Source organism: Saprolegnia parasitica (genome assembly GCF_000151545.1).
Source record: "Saprolegnia parasitica CBS 223.65 unplaced genomic scaffold supercont2.23, whole genome shotgun sequence".
Lineage (NCBI taxonomy): Eukaryota > Oomycota > Saprolegniomycetes > Saprolegniales > Saprolegniaceae > Saprolegnia > Saprolegnia parasitica.
The window spans coordinates 19,722-37,545 of NW_012156417.1; the positions used below are offsets into that span (position 1 = coordinate 19,722).

Consider the following 17,824-nt stretch of genomic DNA (forward strand, 5'->3'; position numbering starts at 1 on the left):
ACACACCAGGTCGTCACCCGCAGCTCGGCGACGTCCAGCAGCACATCAAGACGTTCGAAGCGCAAATGTACCTCGCGTCCGACGCGGAGATTGACGGGGATGGAAAGCGCATCAAGTTCTTTACGTACGGCGCCCGCGCGTTTGCCGAGGTGGGCAAGGTCCAGATCCTCACCTTCATGTGCAAGGTAGTACTTCCTTCAACCCCCATATATGCAGGACGACGTCGACGTGTCTCTCGTAGCTCATTCACAACCGACCGCCGAGTGCAGAGATGCTCCACGAACTCGCCATCGAAATGCGCAACGAGCGCGAGTGATGCGACCCCATCCTGCGCTCGTCCTATATTCCAGTAGTCGTAGAAGTATATCAATACACACTTGCTCATCACGCACGGCGTTGCCGCCGTCGACCAGAGATCCATCGTCGCGGTAGCGACGCATCCGCTGTCTGACCCCACGCCACATACCCGCAAGTAGCAGGATGGAATAATGGATGGAACCCATGCATCAATGTATTCTGCAGCAATATGTGATCAGTCTTCTCTACCACGTCCTCCAGTATAGTCCAGCCGACCTGCATGCAATGGATTTATCGCGCCTTTGACGCCATATAACAGTGGTCGAGCCCTCTACGTCACTTTAGAGTTCGTCTTGTGATTTCCTGACAAGAGGATCTGTCCTTGGGTGATGGTTCGTTTCTTAGGCGAAAGGGTGGTGTTTAAAAACACCAGATGTAAAGAGACCGAAGTCCCCGTTGAGAGTGATTGCACTCATCAAACCCCGCAGATTTAACCGCCGAAGCCGTAGAGCGTGCGGCCCTGGCGCTTAAGCGCGTAGACGACGTCCATGGCCGTCACCGTCTTGCGGCGAGCGTGCTCCGTGTACGTGACCGAGTCCTTGATGACGTTCTCGAGGAAGACCTTGAGGACACCGCGCGTCTCTTCGTAAATGAGGCCCGAGATACGCTTGACACCGCCACGGCGAGCGAGACGGCGGATGGCGGGCTTGGTGATGCCCTGGATGTTGTCGCGAAGGACCTTGCGGTGGCGCTTCGCGCCGCCCTTGCCGAGACCCTTGCCGCCCTTGCCACGACCAGACATGTTTGTTCTTGTGTTTCTTGGAGGGAAAACTGAAAATGACAAAGATGCGGCCTGTCGTTTGATCATCGCCGTCTTTTGGAACCCGCGCGGCGCAGACACGGTCTTTTGATTGGCGCAACCATAATCTGCCGTATTTGATTGGCGGAATACTTTCATGTGTCGTTAGGAATAGACCAATGAAGAGGCGGCATCCTCGGGAGAGCGTCGACTACACCAATCGTCGAGCAGCTCAAAAACATGAGGCGCAATTTGGCGCCAAAGTTGGGCGGCAATTTCCGCGCGGCCAAAAGAACCGGCGCGTCGTGGCAGTTTGCCCCGGAAACCTGCTTCCGTCCGGACAACGGCGATCTAAGATGCCTCTCTTCGACGAGCTACGTCGTGTCACCATTGATAGCACTGGTAGAGGCGAGAGACGCAGTGCTCGTCATCGTGCTTACATAGCCGTACTATTGAGGGTGCGTTGAACGACACCTGGGCACACTCGCTTGAGAGAACGAGAAACAAACGACGGGAGTCGGCGGTCGACTACGCATCTGATTCGCTCGTCGCATCACCGCGATGTGGGATCTCATACAGTATGTGCCGTTGCACTTGAAAAGGTGAGGAAAGGTCCAGCCCATGAGTGGTCCCACTCGAGCACGCGCGTTCCAGCCAACAGACTTGACAGCCCAACGATGCGACCAAAGCATCGTCTTCTCGCCACCTCACTCTCGAATTGATCATGCACGGCATCTCCCTTCTTTCCATTCTCGCGATCGCATCGGCTGTCACGGCCCAACAGTTCAAGGCCTGCAAGGTCGACACCGACTGCCTCAGCGACTTTCACTGCAAGCCGACGGTGGACGGTGCTTTCTCCATGTGCCAGCCCGGTGCGCGTCCCCGTCCCATGCCCCCTGTTGTCCCGAAATGTGTGTGGGCGCATGGCCAAATTGTTTGCGGGCGTCCGCTTGAGTAGTTGAACTCGATCGTATTCCTACGATAATGACGTTGTGACTGAGATTTGTTTTGTGTTGCGACGAGCTACTGACGACCCGAAAACTACGCATCTCGATCTCGCGTCTGCGCTGACCAAAGCTCGGGTGAGAGCGACGTCCTTTCAGCGTGTCGCGTCCTGATGGAGGTAGGTAGCTGCTTGGTCCCTCGATACGAATGACGCCGCTACAGCCACCTTGGCACCATGGTCCCGTCCGTCGTTAGCCTCCGAGGTTGGGCGAGTGCCTTGGAGACTGTCAGCAATCATTTTGATCGAGCTTTATCGCGTTTGTAGTGAAGCTGGCTCGGCTACGAAAGCGCAAATGAAGGAACACAGCAATGCTGCATGAGAATTCAACTGATGGCAACGATGGCAGCCAAGACACCGCCATCACTTGTGGCCTCCATAGCTAGGACTTGCATGGGCGAGGCGCAGCCTGCGCATATGGGTATGTCAATCAAGTCGAGAGAAAACACTACGCTGACACTCTTACGTCCCAGCCCTCTTGTGATGCTCAAGTCTGCCGGGTCGCGCCCAGTCGCCTCGGTGCTTCATTAGGGTCTGGAACACAGGTAGATTGACAGCCTTTGAGCTCTGCAATCCTCTTCAGATTGCCGCTCATTCTGTAGTAACGTTAGCAGTAGTGCCGTGCACGAGTAGTTGAAGCGTTGCTCAGCAGGACGAAAGACGGCAATAGAACTTCAGCACCAGCCTTGCTTCAATATGACAGATGCACAGTGCAGTCCATAGCGACGACGGTATCAAGCCAGGGTAGAGCCCAGGCGCAATAATGCAGCAGCACATGCAGATGTGTACAGCCTCGATCTCTGTACCCCGGCATCTTTAACTTTCAATAACAGGGCTCGCACATTACCCTAACTACTGCGACTCCTCATAGCATTGCCTGCATCCACTGCGTTTCGCAGACCAGACCACAGGCCCGATGGTTTGTTTCTTAGGCGAAAGGGTGGTGTTTAAAAACACCAGATGTAAAGAGACCGAAGTCCCCGTTGAGAGCGATCGCGCTCATCAAACCCCGCAGATTTAACCGCCGAAGCCGTAGAGCGTGCGGCCCTGGCGCTTAAGCGCGTAGACGACGTCCATGGCCGTCACCGTCTTGCGGCGAGCGTGCTCCGTGTACGTGACCGAGTCCTTGATGACGTTCTCGAGGAAGACCTTGAGGACACCGCGCGTCTCTTCGTAAATGAGGCCCGAGATACGCTTGACACCGCCACGGCGAGCGAGACGGCGGATGGCGGGCTTGGTGATGCCCTGGATGTTGTCGCGAAGGACCTTGCGGTGGCGCTTCGCGCCGCCCTTGCCGAGACCCTTGCCGCCCTTGCCACGACCAGACATGTTTGTTCTTGTCGATTTACTGGAAAATTGAAAATGACACCTTTCAGGCGCCAGTTTGGACCAAGTGCAAAAGCTCGCACAATCGACCTAGATGTGAGGCGCGCATGTCCGTGTTTCATTGGCCGTCTCAAAATACGTGTTGTGGATTGGCGGAAAGTTTTATCATTGCGCCACGATGCACCCAATTACAGCGCATGTATCATAGGAAAATGCGGTGATTGGCGGAAAGTTTTGATGGCGCGCCATTAGACCTACGATAAACGACACGAATCTCGCATGGATGGCATCCATCCTTTCATTTTCAAAAATCGATTGACCGAATAACATGGCTCGTACGAAGCAGACCGCCCGCAAGTCCACCGGTGGCAAGGCCCCGCGCAAGCAGCTCGCCACCAAGGCCGCCCGCAAGAGCGCCCCCGCCACGGGCGGCGTGAAGAAGCCCCACCGTTACCGCCCGGGTACGGTCGCTCTCCGTGAGATCCGCCGCTACCAGAAGTCGACGGAGCTCCTCATTCGCAAGCTCCCGTTCCAGCGCCTCGTCCGCGAGATCGCCCAGGACTTCAAGACGGACTTGCGCTTCCAGGGCTCGGCCGTCCTCGCCCTCCAGGAAGCCGCCGAGGCGTACCTTGTCGGCCTCTTCGAAGATACCAACTTGTGCGCGATCCACGCCAAGCGTGTCACGATCATGCCCAAGGACATCCAGCTCGCCCGCCGCATCCGTGGCGAACGCTCGTAAATTGGCGGTCCCCTAGCATCTTGCTACTGCATTCACCTGGTGTTTTTTAACACCACCCATCTCACTGAGAACTTATTTATCCTCCATGGGCCTCCACAATCTATCCATGAGATGTAGTGATCTAGTAAATTCCTTGGCGTATCTTCATGACAAGCCCGTGTATGACAGCTGTGAGCAATGCCCAAGCCCGCCCAGGCTGCATGCAACCTTGGGCTGCAAACCTCCCGATATGATCGACGAGCGCAACAAGACCTACCGGTACGGTTCTCAGGCCCAGGCTGGCCGGGACAGTTGCGCTTGACCGGTTCGCATCACGTCAACGTCAAAGGCGTTGTACACAGTGCGACTGCGCCCATCTCTTGCGCGAGCGCTTGCTGTGTCGGCGAATCTCAAGGTTCAAAAGGAAGGACGAGCGATACTTGGCATGGCTTTATTGACCCTTGCTGCGCGCATCAGAGATCCATCTTGGTCCTCCTGATCCCTTCACGTCGCATGCGTCGGTCGTTTGCAGCATGTAAGCAAGGCTTTTCACCCTCGGTTCCTCGTCCAATATCTCTTCTACTTTGTATCTACCGTTCTTCCTGACGAGGACGATCCTCCCGTAGCAACCAAGCCGCTGCGAGCCCAGCGCTCCGGCGCCGAGGGTATTGCCTGCTGCCGCCGTCCAAATTGTATGTACTTCACTTGACTCCATCAGTTTGGGGCCGTCGACATGCGCGAACCCAACTCGAAGCTCGTCGCGCGGCTGCGGCGAATCCCACGCGCCAAAGGGACCCAATATTATGTGCGCTGCTAACGTAAACACGAATTCCGCTATTTATACTGCCGACGAGGGCTTGTCAACGGTAGCCTTGGCACCTTCGCACCGCGTCTTTGGCTCGTCCGACCAGACTAATGAAGCTCTGATGCTATTAACATGGCGTCGTCGCGGTCCAAGTTGCCTGCACGGGTGCAGGCGATGGACATGTGGAATGTGGATCCAAAAACGCGCGCGCTGGGACAAGGGAATTTTCAGATCTGTTATCCGGATACCGGATACGGTCGGCGCAAAGAAAAGGTGTGGCACGCGCCGCGAGACGTGAAAAATAGATTGCCCACGTGAAGATCGTATGTTGCCACTGGATTTCTGAGGTTAATCCAGGGCCGACGACGCATCCCTGGGTTTAGTGACCGCTTGCGGAAGCACGGCGTCGACCCATCCAGTATCTTTGCGTCCGCGCACACAAACAGGGGCTATTCCTCTGCGTTTCTACAGCGACGCAATGGTCTTGGCGACGACAGAGGCTAGCTGCTACATATCGAGTTGGACACGACCATGGGCAGCAGCACTGTCGTTGGCCCGCCACAAACAACCTGGCACATCTCCAAGCCGCGTCCGAGTTCGGCGGTAAATATCGACCCATGAACCGAGTGCCCTAGTCGCACGACTCGAACGATGGTAGATCTCAGGCTGTGGTGTCATCGTCGTGCAAACCTTTTTCCATGGTCGGGAATAAGCCGGCGCGATGCACCACACCGTCAGCCAAACCCCATGTCGTTATTCCGAGGGTATCCAATGAGTTTCCCACGTGGAAAATACGTGTTCATGTGAAAAAGGCCATGGGTGCGTTCGATTTTGGGCTTGCGTCGAGTAGTATCCCTCGGCGTCATTTCCGAAATCCCTGCCTTCTACCACCATGAGCAGCCTCCCACCATCGCCCTCGAACGCGAGCAGCAGCGTCCCGCCGTCGCCGACGGCCTCGACCCACGCCGACCTGCCCGAGGTCACGGAGGTGGCGCCGCCGTACTTGGCCAAGCACCCGAAGGGCTTTGGCGAGATGCGCTTCATGAAGGACGTGGTCGTGCGCGAGACGTACCTCTTGCCCGTGCCCCACCTCTCGACGTGGATTCCAGACGGCAACAAGTTTGCGCCTAACGAGCGCAACATTGACACCCAAGACAAGCTCGACGAGACCGACTACACGGACCGGAAGGCCACGTACAACCGCATTATGTCCCAGGACGACGTCATTCTTGGCGACATTCGCCGCCACCCGCGCCAGCAGCCCATCTCGCGCGCGTACCTTCGCGCGGGCCCGCGCCCGACGCTCTACTTTGAGCCGAGCGAGGTCAAGGCGGCGATCGTGACCTGCGGCGGCCTCTGCCCTGGTCTCAACAACGTCATCCGCGATATCACGCTCGCGCTTTGGAACTTGTACGGCGTGCGCGACATCTTTGGCATCCGCATGGGCTTCGTCGGCTTCCACAACTGGACGGACCTCAGCGACAAGGAAGCGCCGCTCATGCTCACGCCCGACGTCGTCTCGACCATCCACCACTCGGGCGGCACGATCCTTGGCTCGAACCGTGGCGGCTTTGACAAGGAAAAGATCATTGAGTTCCTGACGACCCACGGCGTGAACCAGCTTTACGTCATTGGCGGCGACGGCACGCACCGCGCTGCCAACATCATCGCCGAAGAGTGCCAGCAGCGCAAGCTGCGCATCACGGTCGCCGGCGTGCCCAAGACGATCGACAACGACGTTGATCTTCTCGACCGCAGCTTCGGCTTCAACACGGCGGTCGAGGAAGCCCAGCGCGCGATCCGGTCCGCGGTCGTTGAAGCCCGCTGCGTGCCCAACGGCATTGGCGTCGTCAAGCTCATGGGCCGCTCGGCCGGCTTTATCGCTGCCCATGCTACCTTGAGCAGCGGCGACGTCAACCTCTGCTGCATCCCGGAGGTACCGATTGTGCTGGATGGACCCAAGAGCTGCCTCACACACGTCGAGCGCGTCGTCGCCGAGAAGGGCTACGCGGTCGTCGTCGTCGCCGAAGGCGCAGGCGAAGAGCTCCTCGGGACGTCGGCGGTCGTTGACGCCGGCGGCAACAAGAAGCTGCCGCCGATCGGCGAGTTTATGAAGAAGGCGCTCATTGCGCACTTTGAGACGGTCGGGCTCACGGCGACGGTCAAGTACATTGACCCGTCGTACATGATTCGGTCCGTGCCGGCGAACGCGGCCGACTCGCTCTACTGCATGCTCCTCGGCCAGAACGCGGTGCACGGCTCGATGGCCGGCTACACGGGCTTCACGGTTGGGCTCAGCGCCAACCGCACCGTCTTCTTCCCGATCACGGCTATCACCAAGAACTCGCCGCGCTGCGTGGACCCGGTTGGCCGCACGTGGGAACGCGTGCTTTGCATGACGCGCCAGCCCAACACGGTGCCCGACGACTTTCAATTCGATCGCGCCACGTCATCCAACTTGGTGTAATCCCTTAACATGCTGCTTGTATATTCTGTTCCTTCCCGACTCTTCTCGCGGACGAAGGCAATGATTCGAGCTTCCCGGCAAGCGACAAGCATGTCAAGCACCAAGATCGTCTCCGAGGCCGTACGTACATTGTGTACGCCATCGTACGCTTAGACGTGTTTTCAGTATATTGATACGTCCTATGTACAGGGTACGTACATCAATGTATCGTTCGCCATGTAGATTTCCACACAAAGCGCAGCTACTATCAAGTCGATACAACGGCATGGAGCAAAAAGGGTGGGCCTTTGTTAAGGCTGGACTGCGTGCAGTCGCAGGTGAATCGTGATCAAGAGATTTGCCCTACATAATTTCTCACTGCTGGTATGTGTCGGCCTCACGGGCTAACATTACCGGCGCCACACCATCGCCAGCTTCGTATTACCAGCCCGAGTGGTCCCGTAACCAGCGCCATGCACAACTAACCTTATCTCATCTCCAACGCCTGTCTCGATCGAGGTTAAACCTATCACAACGAGATTAACTAGCGTCCAAAGATCTGGCACGACAAGGGTCACAATGATGGATCCTGTTGGGCACGACGCAGATCTGGATCTGGACTGGCGCGACCAGAAAATGCAATCTGAATCCACCAATCACACGACCGGTCGCATCCGCGCGGACCAATCACAGATTAATTGGCCGGCGATGAAGTCGATTGCGATCCGCCATGACGCCGTCAAGGTCTGCGAGGAGCGCATCGTCATCGACGTCGACGAGGGCCATCGCCTCGACATCTCGCTGCTGCTGGTAGCTGTCGCTGCCATCTCTTCTTCGCCTCATCCTGCTGCTTGTAGGACGAGCAAGAGCTCGCGCCACTCTTTTGCGGCGCCGCGTGGGCAGGCACGCTCGTGTGGGAAGCCGCCGAGCTCATCTCCAACTACGTTCTGAATGAACTCGACGTGCGCACGCTGCGTGTGGTCGAGCTTGGCGCTGGCTTGTATGCCTCCATACCGTCATGCTATCCTTGCTGAGTCGTTGCTGCCTGTACTAGGGGCGTCCCCGGCATGGTCGCTGGCATCCTTGGCGCGCCGCACGTGGTCCTGACGGAGCAGCCCGAGCTCGTGCCGCTGCTTCGCACCAATATCCGGCGAAACTTTAGCGCCTCCAACGTCGAGGCCGCCGTCTTGAGCTGGGGCACGGAGGCGACGACGGCGTTTTGCGCGCGCTACGGCGCCTTTGATCTCGTCCTCTGCTGCGACTGCATTTACGAGCCGCTGTACGGGCAGTCGTGGCGTGCGCTCGCGCTCTCGATGGACGTGCTCTGCGCTGCGAACCCGGCGTGTCGCGTGCTCGTCTCGGTCGAGCGGCGCCATGGAGACGGCATCGACGCGTTCCTGGCGTTTCTACCGGATGCCACGTCGCTGTCGGCGACGCTGCACCGCCGCGTGCCCAAGCCCACAAAAGCACTCTGCGACGAAGGCGACGTCCTCGAGATCTACCTGATCCAGCACCGACCTGCACCGTCGCACATGATTTCGTAATCGCATGCCAAAACAGCAGCGTGTGCTTGTGTGTTCATATAGCGTGTGGTCTCGGTTTGCCAAGGCCGCCGGGTTTTACATGGGGTGGTGCCACACCTCTTCGCAGTGGTAGGCCTTGGGCGTGAGCTGGATCACGACGTGCAGCGGGATGTCGATCGTCGGGCACTCTTCCGGCGACTTGTTGGTCAAGTACGCGTACAAGACGCGGAGAATCGCTTGGTGGGCGACGATGAGCACGGGGCGGTCGAGGCGCATGAGCTCCGTAATGACCGGCTCCAGGCGGTGGATCACGTCTTGGTACGACTCGCCGCGCGGGTACCGGTAGTGGAGCTTGTTTTGCTTGCGCGCGAGGTACTCGTCCGGGTAGCGCTCGGCCACCTGCGGGTACGTGAGGCCGTCGCAGATGCCCGCGTCAATCTCGTCGAGCTGCTTCCACTTGACGACCGTGCGGCCGCGCGCCGCAATGCGCTCGACCGTCTGGCCCGTCCGCGCCATCGTCGACGTCCACACGCTCAGCCGCGTGTCCTCCGGGTAGTTGGCGATGATAAACTTGTCGAGCTGCTGCGCGTACATGGCGCCGTGGGGACTCAGAAGCGAGTCGCCGCCAATCTTGCCCTGCGTGTTGTACATGCTCTGGCCGTGGCGACTGAGCCAGATCGGGCGCGGACGGATCTGGAGATTCGCCATCAAAAACATGATGCGGGACTGGAGGTAGCCGTAGACTTGGTTGCAGAACATTTGCCGGCCCACGTCAATGACCTAGCGCTTGTGAAAGATGAAGAGAAAATCACTTGTACCTTGATGTACGAGCACGCCTCCGTGTCTTCGAGCGGCTTGTAGATCGAGTGGTAGTGCCCAATGCGCTGGTTGTAGTCGACAATGACCTCTTCGAGCGTGTTCTTCTCGTAGTCCTTCGAGTTGAGCTTGATCTCGTTGATGGAGATCGCAATCAGATCTGGATCGTCGCAGATCGACTCGATGAAGAGCATCTCACAGCGCGACCGGCGCGCGACTTCTTCGCGAATGTAGTGGCGGCGCTAGATCCAGACACGATCAGAATCCAGTGGCCGTACCAGACGCAGACCTCGAGCGTCGCGTTCGTCGCGTCAAACACCACGCACGTGCACGCGTCGCTCGTGAGCGCATCAAGCGCGTCGCTGAGGCACTTTTTCGAAATCTAGGAACGAGTCGTATCAGATTCGATCTGGGACACACCAGATGTGGTGGACCTCGGCGCGCTTTTGGTAGTCGGCCGTGTTTTCTGGGTTCCAAAAGTCGTGCTTGATACCCGCGCCCACGTACTCGCGGCGGTACTCGCTCGTGTTGTACACACGCGTCGTGTGGCCCATCCACGTCAACTACCAGATCTGGTTTGCCGCCATCACCCAATGAACGCAACGTACGTGGCGCGCCAGAATGTGGCCAATGAACGTCTTGCCGCGGCCCGGAAGACCGACCAAGACGATCATGAGCTTGCCGTTGCGCTGCGGGCGCGGGTCCATGGCCCCGACCGTCACGCTTGGCGCTGCAATGAACGAGCGATGACCGCCCATCTGCATTCGAAGTCAGAAGATCATCCATGGGTTTCTCTACCTTTTCGCGCTCTTGGTGTTCTTGCGTCACCAGATCGCCGCCAAAATGCTACACCTTGGTCCATCGACGTGCGATGCAAGAAGGAGATGCAGTACCTGGGTGCGGGCGGCGAGGAGAACGCTGTTGGTGCTATACTCACGCACGACGGCTTGGGGCAGCTTGGGCGCGGCGAAGAGCTTCTTCGGGTCAATGATCTCGGCTTCGTCGAGCTTCGGGAGCGACTCGGCGCTCTTGGAGCGCGTGATCGAGCCGGACCGCGCCGCGCGCGACGTCTCGTCCGTGACGTTGAGGCCATACTCCGAGTCGTCGGTCGTCGACGCCTACGTTCGGGATAGAGAGATTCCTTCGAGTCGGATGGTTGTTATACCTTGCGCGCAAGGGGCGGCGCGGCCCCAACGACCATCTTCTTCTTGGTCAAGAGCAGCGGCGACGCAACGAGCTTGGGCGAGAGCGGGCGGAGGCCAGGCGACGACGAGTTGGACGAGCTCGGGTGGAGGCGCACGGCCTTGGACGCGACGGACGCGACCGGGTTCATCGTCGGAAGGCTGCTCTCGTCGTCGGAGCGGATCATGGTCTCGAGCGGCGCCTGGATCCCGTCCTTGGCGACAATCATGATAAAGTTGTTGAGATTCCCAAACTCGTCCGGGGCAAAGGCCGACTCGGGGTTGTACTTCCATGAGACGTCGTCGACAAAGTACTTGAACGTGTGGAGGCCCACGGGCAGCTCGAGCACGATCGAGTACGTCCCGTCCTCGCCCTTCTCCATGTCAATCTTGTCGCCCCAGCTACAGAGGCGCATGAGCATCCTCATCCGCGTCGACCTCTGCCTCGGAAGGCCATATACTTGTTGAAGGAGCCCGCAAGCTGGACGTTCTTGCAGGGCTGCGGCCAGCGGAAGAGGGCGCGGTACTGCGTTTCCATGGGGCGTCTACTGGCGATGGCCTTCTTAATCCGATTCTGAGCTTTTTTCTGCACGACAAACAGCCGCTCCGGGCTTTTCCCGGACTTGGCAAGATACGACGACGCCATGGGACCCTTCCGACCGGCGGTCTTGGCGCTGCTTGTAGTTGGACTCATGGCGGTCAGCGGGATGCGCGTCGAGATGGGCCCGCGCTATGGGCTCGATGGGGCAAATGCCAAAGTGCCCATGGCGGACGAGGCTCGGCGCCACATCCTCGCTGGCGTTCAGCAAGACAAAGCCGGTATTAAAGATTCGCCGCCCATCCTCGCCGCTTCTTCGATACTACTCGCCTCGTAGATTCGCTCTACCTCTGGGGGCTCATGCACTACTACGGCCATGGCGTCCATGTGGACATACAAACGGCCTTGCGCTACATGCGCCTTGCCGCGCGCAAGCGGCATCTCGATGCGACCTTTACACTCGGCATGCTCCATCACGATGGGCTCGGTACGCACCCAATACAGAGGATTGCAGCCGGAAGGCGATCGACGATGCGACAACTCGACTGTAGTGGTACCGCAAGACGACGCACTGGCGTACGCCTATCTGCAGCCCGCGGCCAGTGCCGGCCACGCCGACGCGCAGTGGCTCCTCGGCACGTATGTACCTCCTCCTCACACACGTGCGACGCAACGATGCAGACTTCTCAACCACGGACGTGGTGTTCCAGTCGACATGGCCCGCGCGGCCGAGGTGCGGCCAACCCGCCAAAACGTGCGTCCTCAGATGCACCTAGCTCTTCACGGCGTCGACGCAACAAGGCAATCCCCGTGGGGCCTTCCATCTGGGTACTCGACCTCGCTTGGCTACGTCTACATGATCGGTAGCCAGGGACGATGCACGAGTACGGCCGGTCCGTGGGTCGCAACTGGACGAAGGCAGCGTCGCTCTACTCGATCGCCGCTGCCCACGTACGTACATCGATACTACGTGCACTGCCAGCGTGGAAGGACAAGCATACTAGGACGTGCCCGAGGCCCTCTACTACCTTGGGCTACTGCATGCCTACGGGCGCGGCGTCACGCTCGACCACGACCGCGCGTTCGATCTCTTCCAAAAGGTTCTTCTCCGTTTACGCCATCGCGCGAATCTAGCCTCTTGGGTGCAGGCGTCCAGCCTTGGCTACGCGCCGGCGACCTACTACCTCGGCGTCTTGCACGTGTCGGGCCCGCGCCCGATCGACTACGACGCCGGCCTCCGGTACTTTGAAGCCGCGGCGCTGGCCAACGACGCGAGCATCTCGACCAAGGCGCTGACGGCCGCGTCCGAGCTCAAGACGCTCTTGGCGTCCGTCGAGCAACGCCAGAAAGATGCGTACGCGCACTACGTTCTTAAGGCCACGTAGGATTGCATCTCGGTCATCTCGGCGTGGAGCGCATCGGTGGCGGGTAGGTGAAGGGTTAGCGACGCTTTGGCCCGAGCGAGGTACATGCGGCAGGACGGCCAGCGCGCTGCGTTGAAGAGCAGCTAGCCAGAGACAATAGTCAAGACGTTGGATGTCAAAACACACAAAATCGTGTATGCACCTGCGCCGCCTTCAAGTACTCGTGTCCGAGCTCTGCGTCGAGCGGGTCGTAGTGCGTCTCGAGCACGGCAATGGCTGCAAGACACGCGTCCGACGCTGCTGCGAACGCGCCGTGCATCGCCAGCAACTGCGCGCGCAGGTCCAAGGCCTCGGCGATCGCGACGTGGTTCCGTGGCAGTGACGCGACACGAGCATCCACAAGCGCATCGATTTCGGTGTGCAGCTACAGTAGGCAAGACGCATGAGTAGACGTCGACTGCGTGGACGCGGCAAGAAGGCTTCGTACCGCCGCCGCGTCGTCGCCGCGCGCGAGCCTGTCGTGGATGGCATCGGCCGCGCGCTTGGACGCTGCGAGAAAGCGCGTGGTCTCGTTCGCCTCGGCCGATGACGTGGCGCGGCAGGCAGCGCAGTGACAAGCAAAGCCATACTGCTCGTTGAGGATGCGCTGCCGCTGCGTCGTCGGCATCTTGGCGCGGTGCGGGCCGTACGAGATGGCGATCTCGTCGCCTTGGGCCACGGCCCGCGTCGTCACGAGGCGCAGGGTGCGTCCCGTAAAGTGCACGCTCGCATTCGGCGCGCACGAGTGGTTGCACATGGCCATGGCAGGGAAGAGCCCGGTGCCGAGCCGGGCCTGGCCCACAACGTCGACGCCACCCTGCGTTGTACTGGATGTTGTCGTGATGGCGACTTGGTTGATCGCGACGCGGCTCGCAGCCGCCAGCAGCCGATGCGCCATCTCTTCGATCGTCGACGCACTGGCTTGGCGCTGCACCGCCGCGAGTGCGGCGGCGTAGAGGACGCGGGATACGAGCGTTGCGGGTGAGGCAAAGTCGACATCGTCGTGCAGCGTCAAAAGCTCTTCATGCCGGTGACCCACGAAGCGGTACTCGTGCGGCGTGACCTGTCGCCACATGTCGGGAGCCGACTGAAGCGCATCGAGCAGTACGCGGCTCGTCGATCGCAGTGTCACGTGCGACTGGTGCGAGACCAGAGAGACCACGCCTTGGAGCCACGTCGGAGGCGCTTCGAGACACCCCTCGTCGCAGTCGAGGTAGACGATGCACTCGGTCAGTATCGCTCTCGACATAAAGACGTAGCCGTGCACGCGTCCGCGGTGGCACAGCGCGTGGCACGAGCCGTCGACCGCCCACGTTGCCATCGCTGCGACGAGGTCGGGGAATCCATTGCGAGCGATACCCAGTGCTGGGAGCGGCGCGCGATGGAGCAGCCGTTTGAGGTCGTAGACATCGCGCCGGTGCCACGGCCGCACGTCCTCACTTGAGCGAACGGCCGTCGAGACGCGGAACTGCAGCGCGAGGCGTAGCAGCAGCCGCGACGGACAGTCCAGATGCGTGGCGCAGAGCGCGTCGTGCCATGGGGTCGCGGCAGCTTGGCACGCATCGCTGCAGTAGACTGCGCACGTGCATGCATCGCAAGGCACAAGGCTCTCGCAGGCTGCAAAGCACAGCTCGCAGCGCCCAACATGGTCGAGGCCCGCCGACGCGACGGGGTCTTCGACGAGCACGACCGAGCCCGCTGGGATCGCATGCGTGACCTCGAGATACCGGCCGGCGTGCGCTGACGTGGCGACGCGGACGTGCTTATGGTAGTTGGGGTGCGCATAGATGGCCTCGTCCATGTGGCGCGGCGGCAAGACAACGGCGGCCTGGAAGGGATCGACGTCACGTGGCGTTTCGACGAGCGTTTTGGCCATGCCGAGATCGTCTTGCGCCATGGCCAATGGCTCTGTGTCGGGACGGAGGCTCGCGCAGAGCGTGGCGGCGAGAGCGGAATCCGTTGCGATGCAGGCCTCGAGCACCTTGGCGCGACGGAACCACGCCTTTGGGTACGGCGGATAGCTCGTGATCGCGCGCGTCGCATCGGCGAACGCGTGCTCGAGCGCCCCAAGCGCGTGCCACGCGGCGCATCGGTTGGTGAACCTACGCGATGAAAAAGTCAATTGCGGGCCAAGCATCGAGGTGCGCACAGAATGCTCTGGAGCTGCGCGGTCGGCTCGTCGTCGATCGTGAGGAGCCGCAAGCCCTCCGAGAACGCTGCAATTGCCTCCTTGTAGTGCTTGGCTTTGAAGGCAGCATTGCCGCGGTCTTTGAGTACATCCGGCGTCAGAGTACTGGCGGGCTGCTTGCTGTGGATGGCGTCGCGCAGTGTGGCCACAGCGCCGGGCGTGGTCGTGATCGCGGCCACGTCGTGGAGAAGCGCTGCCATGAGCCGCCTTCGGTCATCTGTGCGCTCCATCCTCTGGATCGCATCGACCTCGAACGTCGGCGGAAGAAGCGCCCTTACGGCGTCTGTCAAGTGCTTGCTGCTTGCTGCCATTGCGGCCGACGATGTGTTGGAAATCAGGACAAGTCCGAAATACCGAAATTCATTTTATTCAGCGGCGCTCAATATTTATTATAATTTTGATATCTTGGCGCAGGTCGCGGGATCTCGCCGTAGCCGACCGGCGCGGCCGGCGGAAGGTCATGGTAGCCAAGCGGAGCAGCCGTGGGATGGTCATGGTACACGTACGGGTTGCCGCCGCTGGCGCCGTACCCGCGCGCCGGACGAGGCTGGACGAGCATCTCGTTCATGGACGTGATGAGGTAGTTCTGGTGCGCAATCGACTCGTGCATCTCGTCGATGCGCAGCGCCATCTCTTCCTTCGTCAGCGACGACCACGAGCTGCTCGTCGTTGCGACTGATCGGCTCTCGGTGCTGCCGCGTCGCGCTGGACGGCCGTCTTGGCGGGTGCCCGCGCGGACGTCGCCTGCGCTCACTTTGCGCGACAGCGCATCGTCCTTCATCGACGACGTCCAAGTCGTAACCGTGCTCGCGACGCTGCCCTTCCGTGCCATCGAGCTCATAGACGACGAAGTATACATATCGTCGTGCGAGCTGCTCGTCGAGCCAACCACCGAGCTGACGACGGAACCGGACCGGCTGCTTGCTTGGCCTACCCGCGCAGAATTGAGCACACCCTAGACTGCAATGCGATCGATACCGTCACAGCACGACGCATGGATCGGGTCGTCAATGTAGATGACCGAGTCGTTGCTGCAGTGCACGGACGCGACGTCGTCCATGTTGGAGCCACTGCGCACTACTCGGAGACAGAAGAGAATGAGCTGCCCCGTCGCGTCGTCGTCGATCAACTCACAGCGCATGGTCTTGGCTTCAACAAAGCATTGTTTGCAAAACTTCTCCTGGACCATGAGCTTGTCCGAGAGCCTCCGCGACGGCCGGTCCACGCAGTAGAGCTTGACTGTGCACGCGCTGCACATAGCATGGCCGCAACGCTGGCAGTGGCCATGGCGCCGGAGGAGGCTGCTGCTCTTCGTGCAGACCGAGCACGTTTTACTACGCCATCCATATTCAGGTCCTGCCAATCGATGGGCGTTTTACGTGTGCTTGGAGAGCGTCAGCGCAAAGGCGCCGGTCGTCAAGAGCAGCGCTTGGTACGCAAACGCTTCGCGCGTCACCGACAGAAAGTCCTTGGTGAGGCTCCGCGGCAAGTACACGCCCATGTCCTTCCAGAGCACCATCGTCGACCGCTGCTTCTTGGCTTTGGCCGCGAACCGAATCACGGCGCGAACGGTCACGGCAACGCTGCTGTCGTCCGCCGTGTGGTACAGCTTGACGGTCGCCAGCGACTCGTTGCTCAAGCAAGCGTCTTTGGGCTTTGTCGGGTCGGCCATCGGCTCGGAAATGACAAAGTACGTCTCGCGGCCGTGCCGGTCCCACCGTGTTCCTGCATACTACACAGCCATCCGATCTCGTCAGCACCGACCATGTGCAATTACACGGGAAGACGACCTCGACAAAGGCAAAGTCGTGCTGGGTCGAGTCGAGGTCGCCAACGACGGGGCTAATCGCGAGCTTGAGGACCTTGACGCCGAGAAAGTGCCCAGCATCCGCACTTGACCGGCGCTGGGAGACGTTGAGGACGGCAGCATCGACGAGCGCGCCTTCGTAGAGCACGGCGCACGTGGACCGGTAGGCCGGTGTTCGCTCGTTGTAGAAGGCGGCGCGGAGCGCATCGAGCGTCGTGTGGAGGCGGCCCGTGCACACGTACGTGGCCTTCGTACTGTTTGTTTGCGCAAAGATGCGCCACCCGTTCTTATCGAGCGGTCGCGCCCACGACTTGTCGAGCAAGACGGTCGGTTCATGCCACGCGATTGGATCCGCGAGCGCGAGCTGCAAGACGCGGTCGAGATTGGCCATGTGCTTGGCGTACGTCTCGGGCGAGAAGACCATGCGCGGGTACGTCGCCATCGTCGATCGATCCGCCGAATCCCAGAATAATGACCTCGCACCACATCGGATCTGGGTGTCCCACTCGCGGCTGCGACCAGGTGCTCAGTGCCACGTGGGTGTACCATGGTAGTATGGCAGCTGCATCCAGCGAAAGCAGTGAAGTCGCGTTGGGTGCCGAGGCATCTCCGTTCAGGGTGATGGGGCCATGACGCACATATCCGACGGCCAACCGAAGCATCCGGGTGTTCGCTCCGACGGCGACCGTCTCGTCGGTCAAGCAACCGCACTGAATCGTTGTCAACAGTGGCGCGGCTCTCAGATCTGTGCGTCCGCGTCTTTCGAAACCGCAGCCTGCACTTTGGAGCACGGCGTGACGACGACACGAAGCACCACTGCCTCTCGTCCTTACATGCCTGAGGAGCTGCCATCGTGTCGTCGTCACCCACGGCGCTTCGCCCGGACGGGCGCACACACACCCTCGCGGCGGGCGCTAGCAGCAAAGGGAATCCATGCGTATCGTGTGGATAGCTCTTCGACGCCACCGCGTCCC

General features: G+C 60.1%; 9 protein-coding genes across 9 annotated transcripts; 5 read left to right on the forward strand and 4 right to left on the reverse strand.

Moving 5' to 3' along the window:
* Nucleotides 1-99: 99 nt before the first annotated feature.
* Nucleotides 100-353, forward strand: SPRG_20156 (hypothetical protein; the record flags this gene model as incomplete). Its single annotated transcript, XM_012345564.1, has 2 exons — nt 100-185; nt 242-353. The coding sequence occupies 2 exons, from the start codon at nt 100-102 to the stop codon at nt 351-353; spliced, it is 198 nt and encodes a 65-aa protein (XP_012200954.1).
* Nucleotides 354-787: 434 nt separating this feature from the next.
* On the reverse strand, nt 788-1,099 carry SPRG_06573 (histone H4; the record flags this gene model as incomplete). The annotated part of the gene is made up of 1 exon (XM_012345392.1): nt 788-1,099. The coding sequence occupies one exon, from the start codon at nt 1,097-1,099 to the stop codon at nt 788-790; it is 312 nt and encodes a 103-aa protein (XP_012200782.1).
* A 1,866-nt stretch (nt 1,100-2,965) lies between these two features.
* On the reverse strand, nt 2,966-3,431 carry SPRG_06574 (histone H4). The gene has a single exon (XM_012345393.1). The coding sequence runs from the start codon at nt 3,426-3,428 to the stop codon at nt 3,117-3,119; it is 312 nt and encodes a 103-aa protein (XP_012200783.1). The 5' UTR covers nt 3,429-3,431; the 3' UTR covers nt 2,966-3,116.
* A 310-nt stretch (nt 3,432-3,741) lies between these two features.
* Nucleotides 3,742-4,164, forward strand: SPRG_06575 (histone H3; the record flags this gene model as incomplete). The annotated part of the gene is made up of 1 exon (XM_012345394.1): nt 3,742-4,164. The coding sequence occupies exon 1, from the start codon at nt 3,754-3,756 to the stop codon at nt 4,162-4,164; it is 411 nt and encodes a 136-aa protein (XP_012200784.1). The 5' UTR covers nt 3,742-3,753.
* A 1,644-nt stretch (nt 4,165-5,808) lies between these two features.
* On the forward strand, nt 5,809-7,447 carry SPRG_06576 (hypothetical protein). The gene has a single exon (XM_012345395.1). It carries the CDS (start codon nt 5,841-5,843, stop codon nt 7,413-7,415), a length of 1,575 nt encoding a protein of 524 aa, XP_012200785.1. The 5' UTR covers nt 5,809-5,840; the 3' UTR covers nt 7,416-7,447.
* A 646-nt stretch (nt 7,448-8,093) lies between these two features.
* Nucleotides 8,094-8,949, forward strand: SPRG_06577 (hypothetical protein). The gene is made up of 3 exons (XM_012345396.1): nt 8,094-8,204; nt 8,252-8,394; nt 8,449-8,949. The coding sequence occupies exons 1-3, from the start codon at nt 8,103-8,105 to the stop codon at nt 8,936-8,938; spliced, it is 735 nt and encodes a 244-aa protein (XP_012200786.1). The 5' UTR covers nt 8,094-8,102; the 3' UTR covers nt 8,939-8,949.
* Nucleotides 8,947-11,479, reverse strand: SPRG_06578 (hypothetical protein). The gene is made up of 9 exons (XM_012345397.1): nt 11,376-11,479; nt 10,899-11,316; nt 10,627-10,851; nt 10,532-10,579; nt 10,342-10,491; nt 10,168-10,296; nt 10,023-10,115; nt 9,736-9,975; nt 8,947-9,697 (listed from the first exon to the last, which is right to left on the reverse strand). Exons 1-9 carry the CDS (start codon nt 11,450-11,452, stop codon nt 9,014-9,016), a joined length of 2,064 nt encoding a protein of 687 aa, XP_012200787.1. The 5' UTR covers nt 11,453-11,479; the 3' UTR covers nt 8,947-9,013.
* Nucleotides 11,480-11,508: 29 nt separating this feature from the next.
* On the forward strand, nt 11,509-12,908 carry SPRG_06579 (hypothetical protein). Its single transcript, XM_012345398.1, has 9 exons — nt 11,509-11,733; nt 11,790-11,939; nt 12,004-12,091; nt 12,134-12,185; nt 12,229-12,280; nt 12,324-12,403; nt 12,457-12,552; nt 12,601-12,833; nt 12,885-12,908. Exons 1-9 carry the CDS (start codon nt 11,559-11,561, stop codon nt 12,886-12,888), a joined length of 930 nt encoding a protein of 309 aa, XP_012200788.1. The 5' UTR covers nt 11,509-11,558; the 3' UTR covers nt 12,889-12,908.
* Nucleotides 12,686-17,309, reverse strand: SPRG_06580 (hypothetical protein). Its single transcript, XM_012345399.1, has 9 exons — nt 16,834-17,309; nt 16,423-16,775; nt 16,178-16,377; nt 16,022-16,120; nt 15,550-15,973; nt 15,005-15,316; nt 13,304-14,957; nt 13,019-13,240; nt 12,686-12,959 (listed from the first exon to the last, which is right to left on the reverse strand). The coding sequence occupies exons 1-9, from the start codon at nt 17,290-17,292 to the stop codon at nt 12,816-12,818; spliced, it is 3,867 nt and encodes a 1,288-aa protein (XP_012200789.1). The 5' UTR covers nt 17,293-17,309; the 3' UTR covers nt 12,686-12,815.
* Between the last annotated feature and the right edge of the window lie 515 nt (nt 17,310-17,824).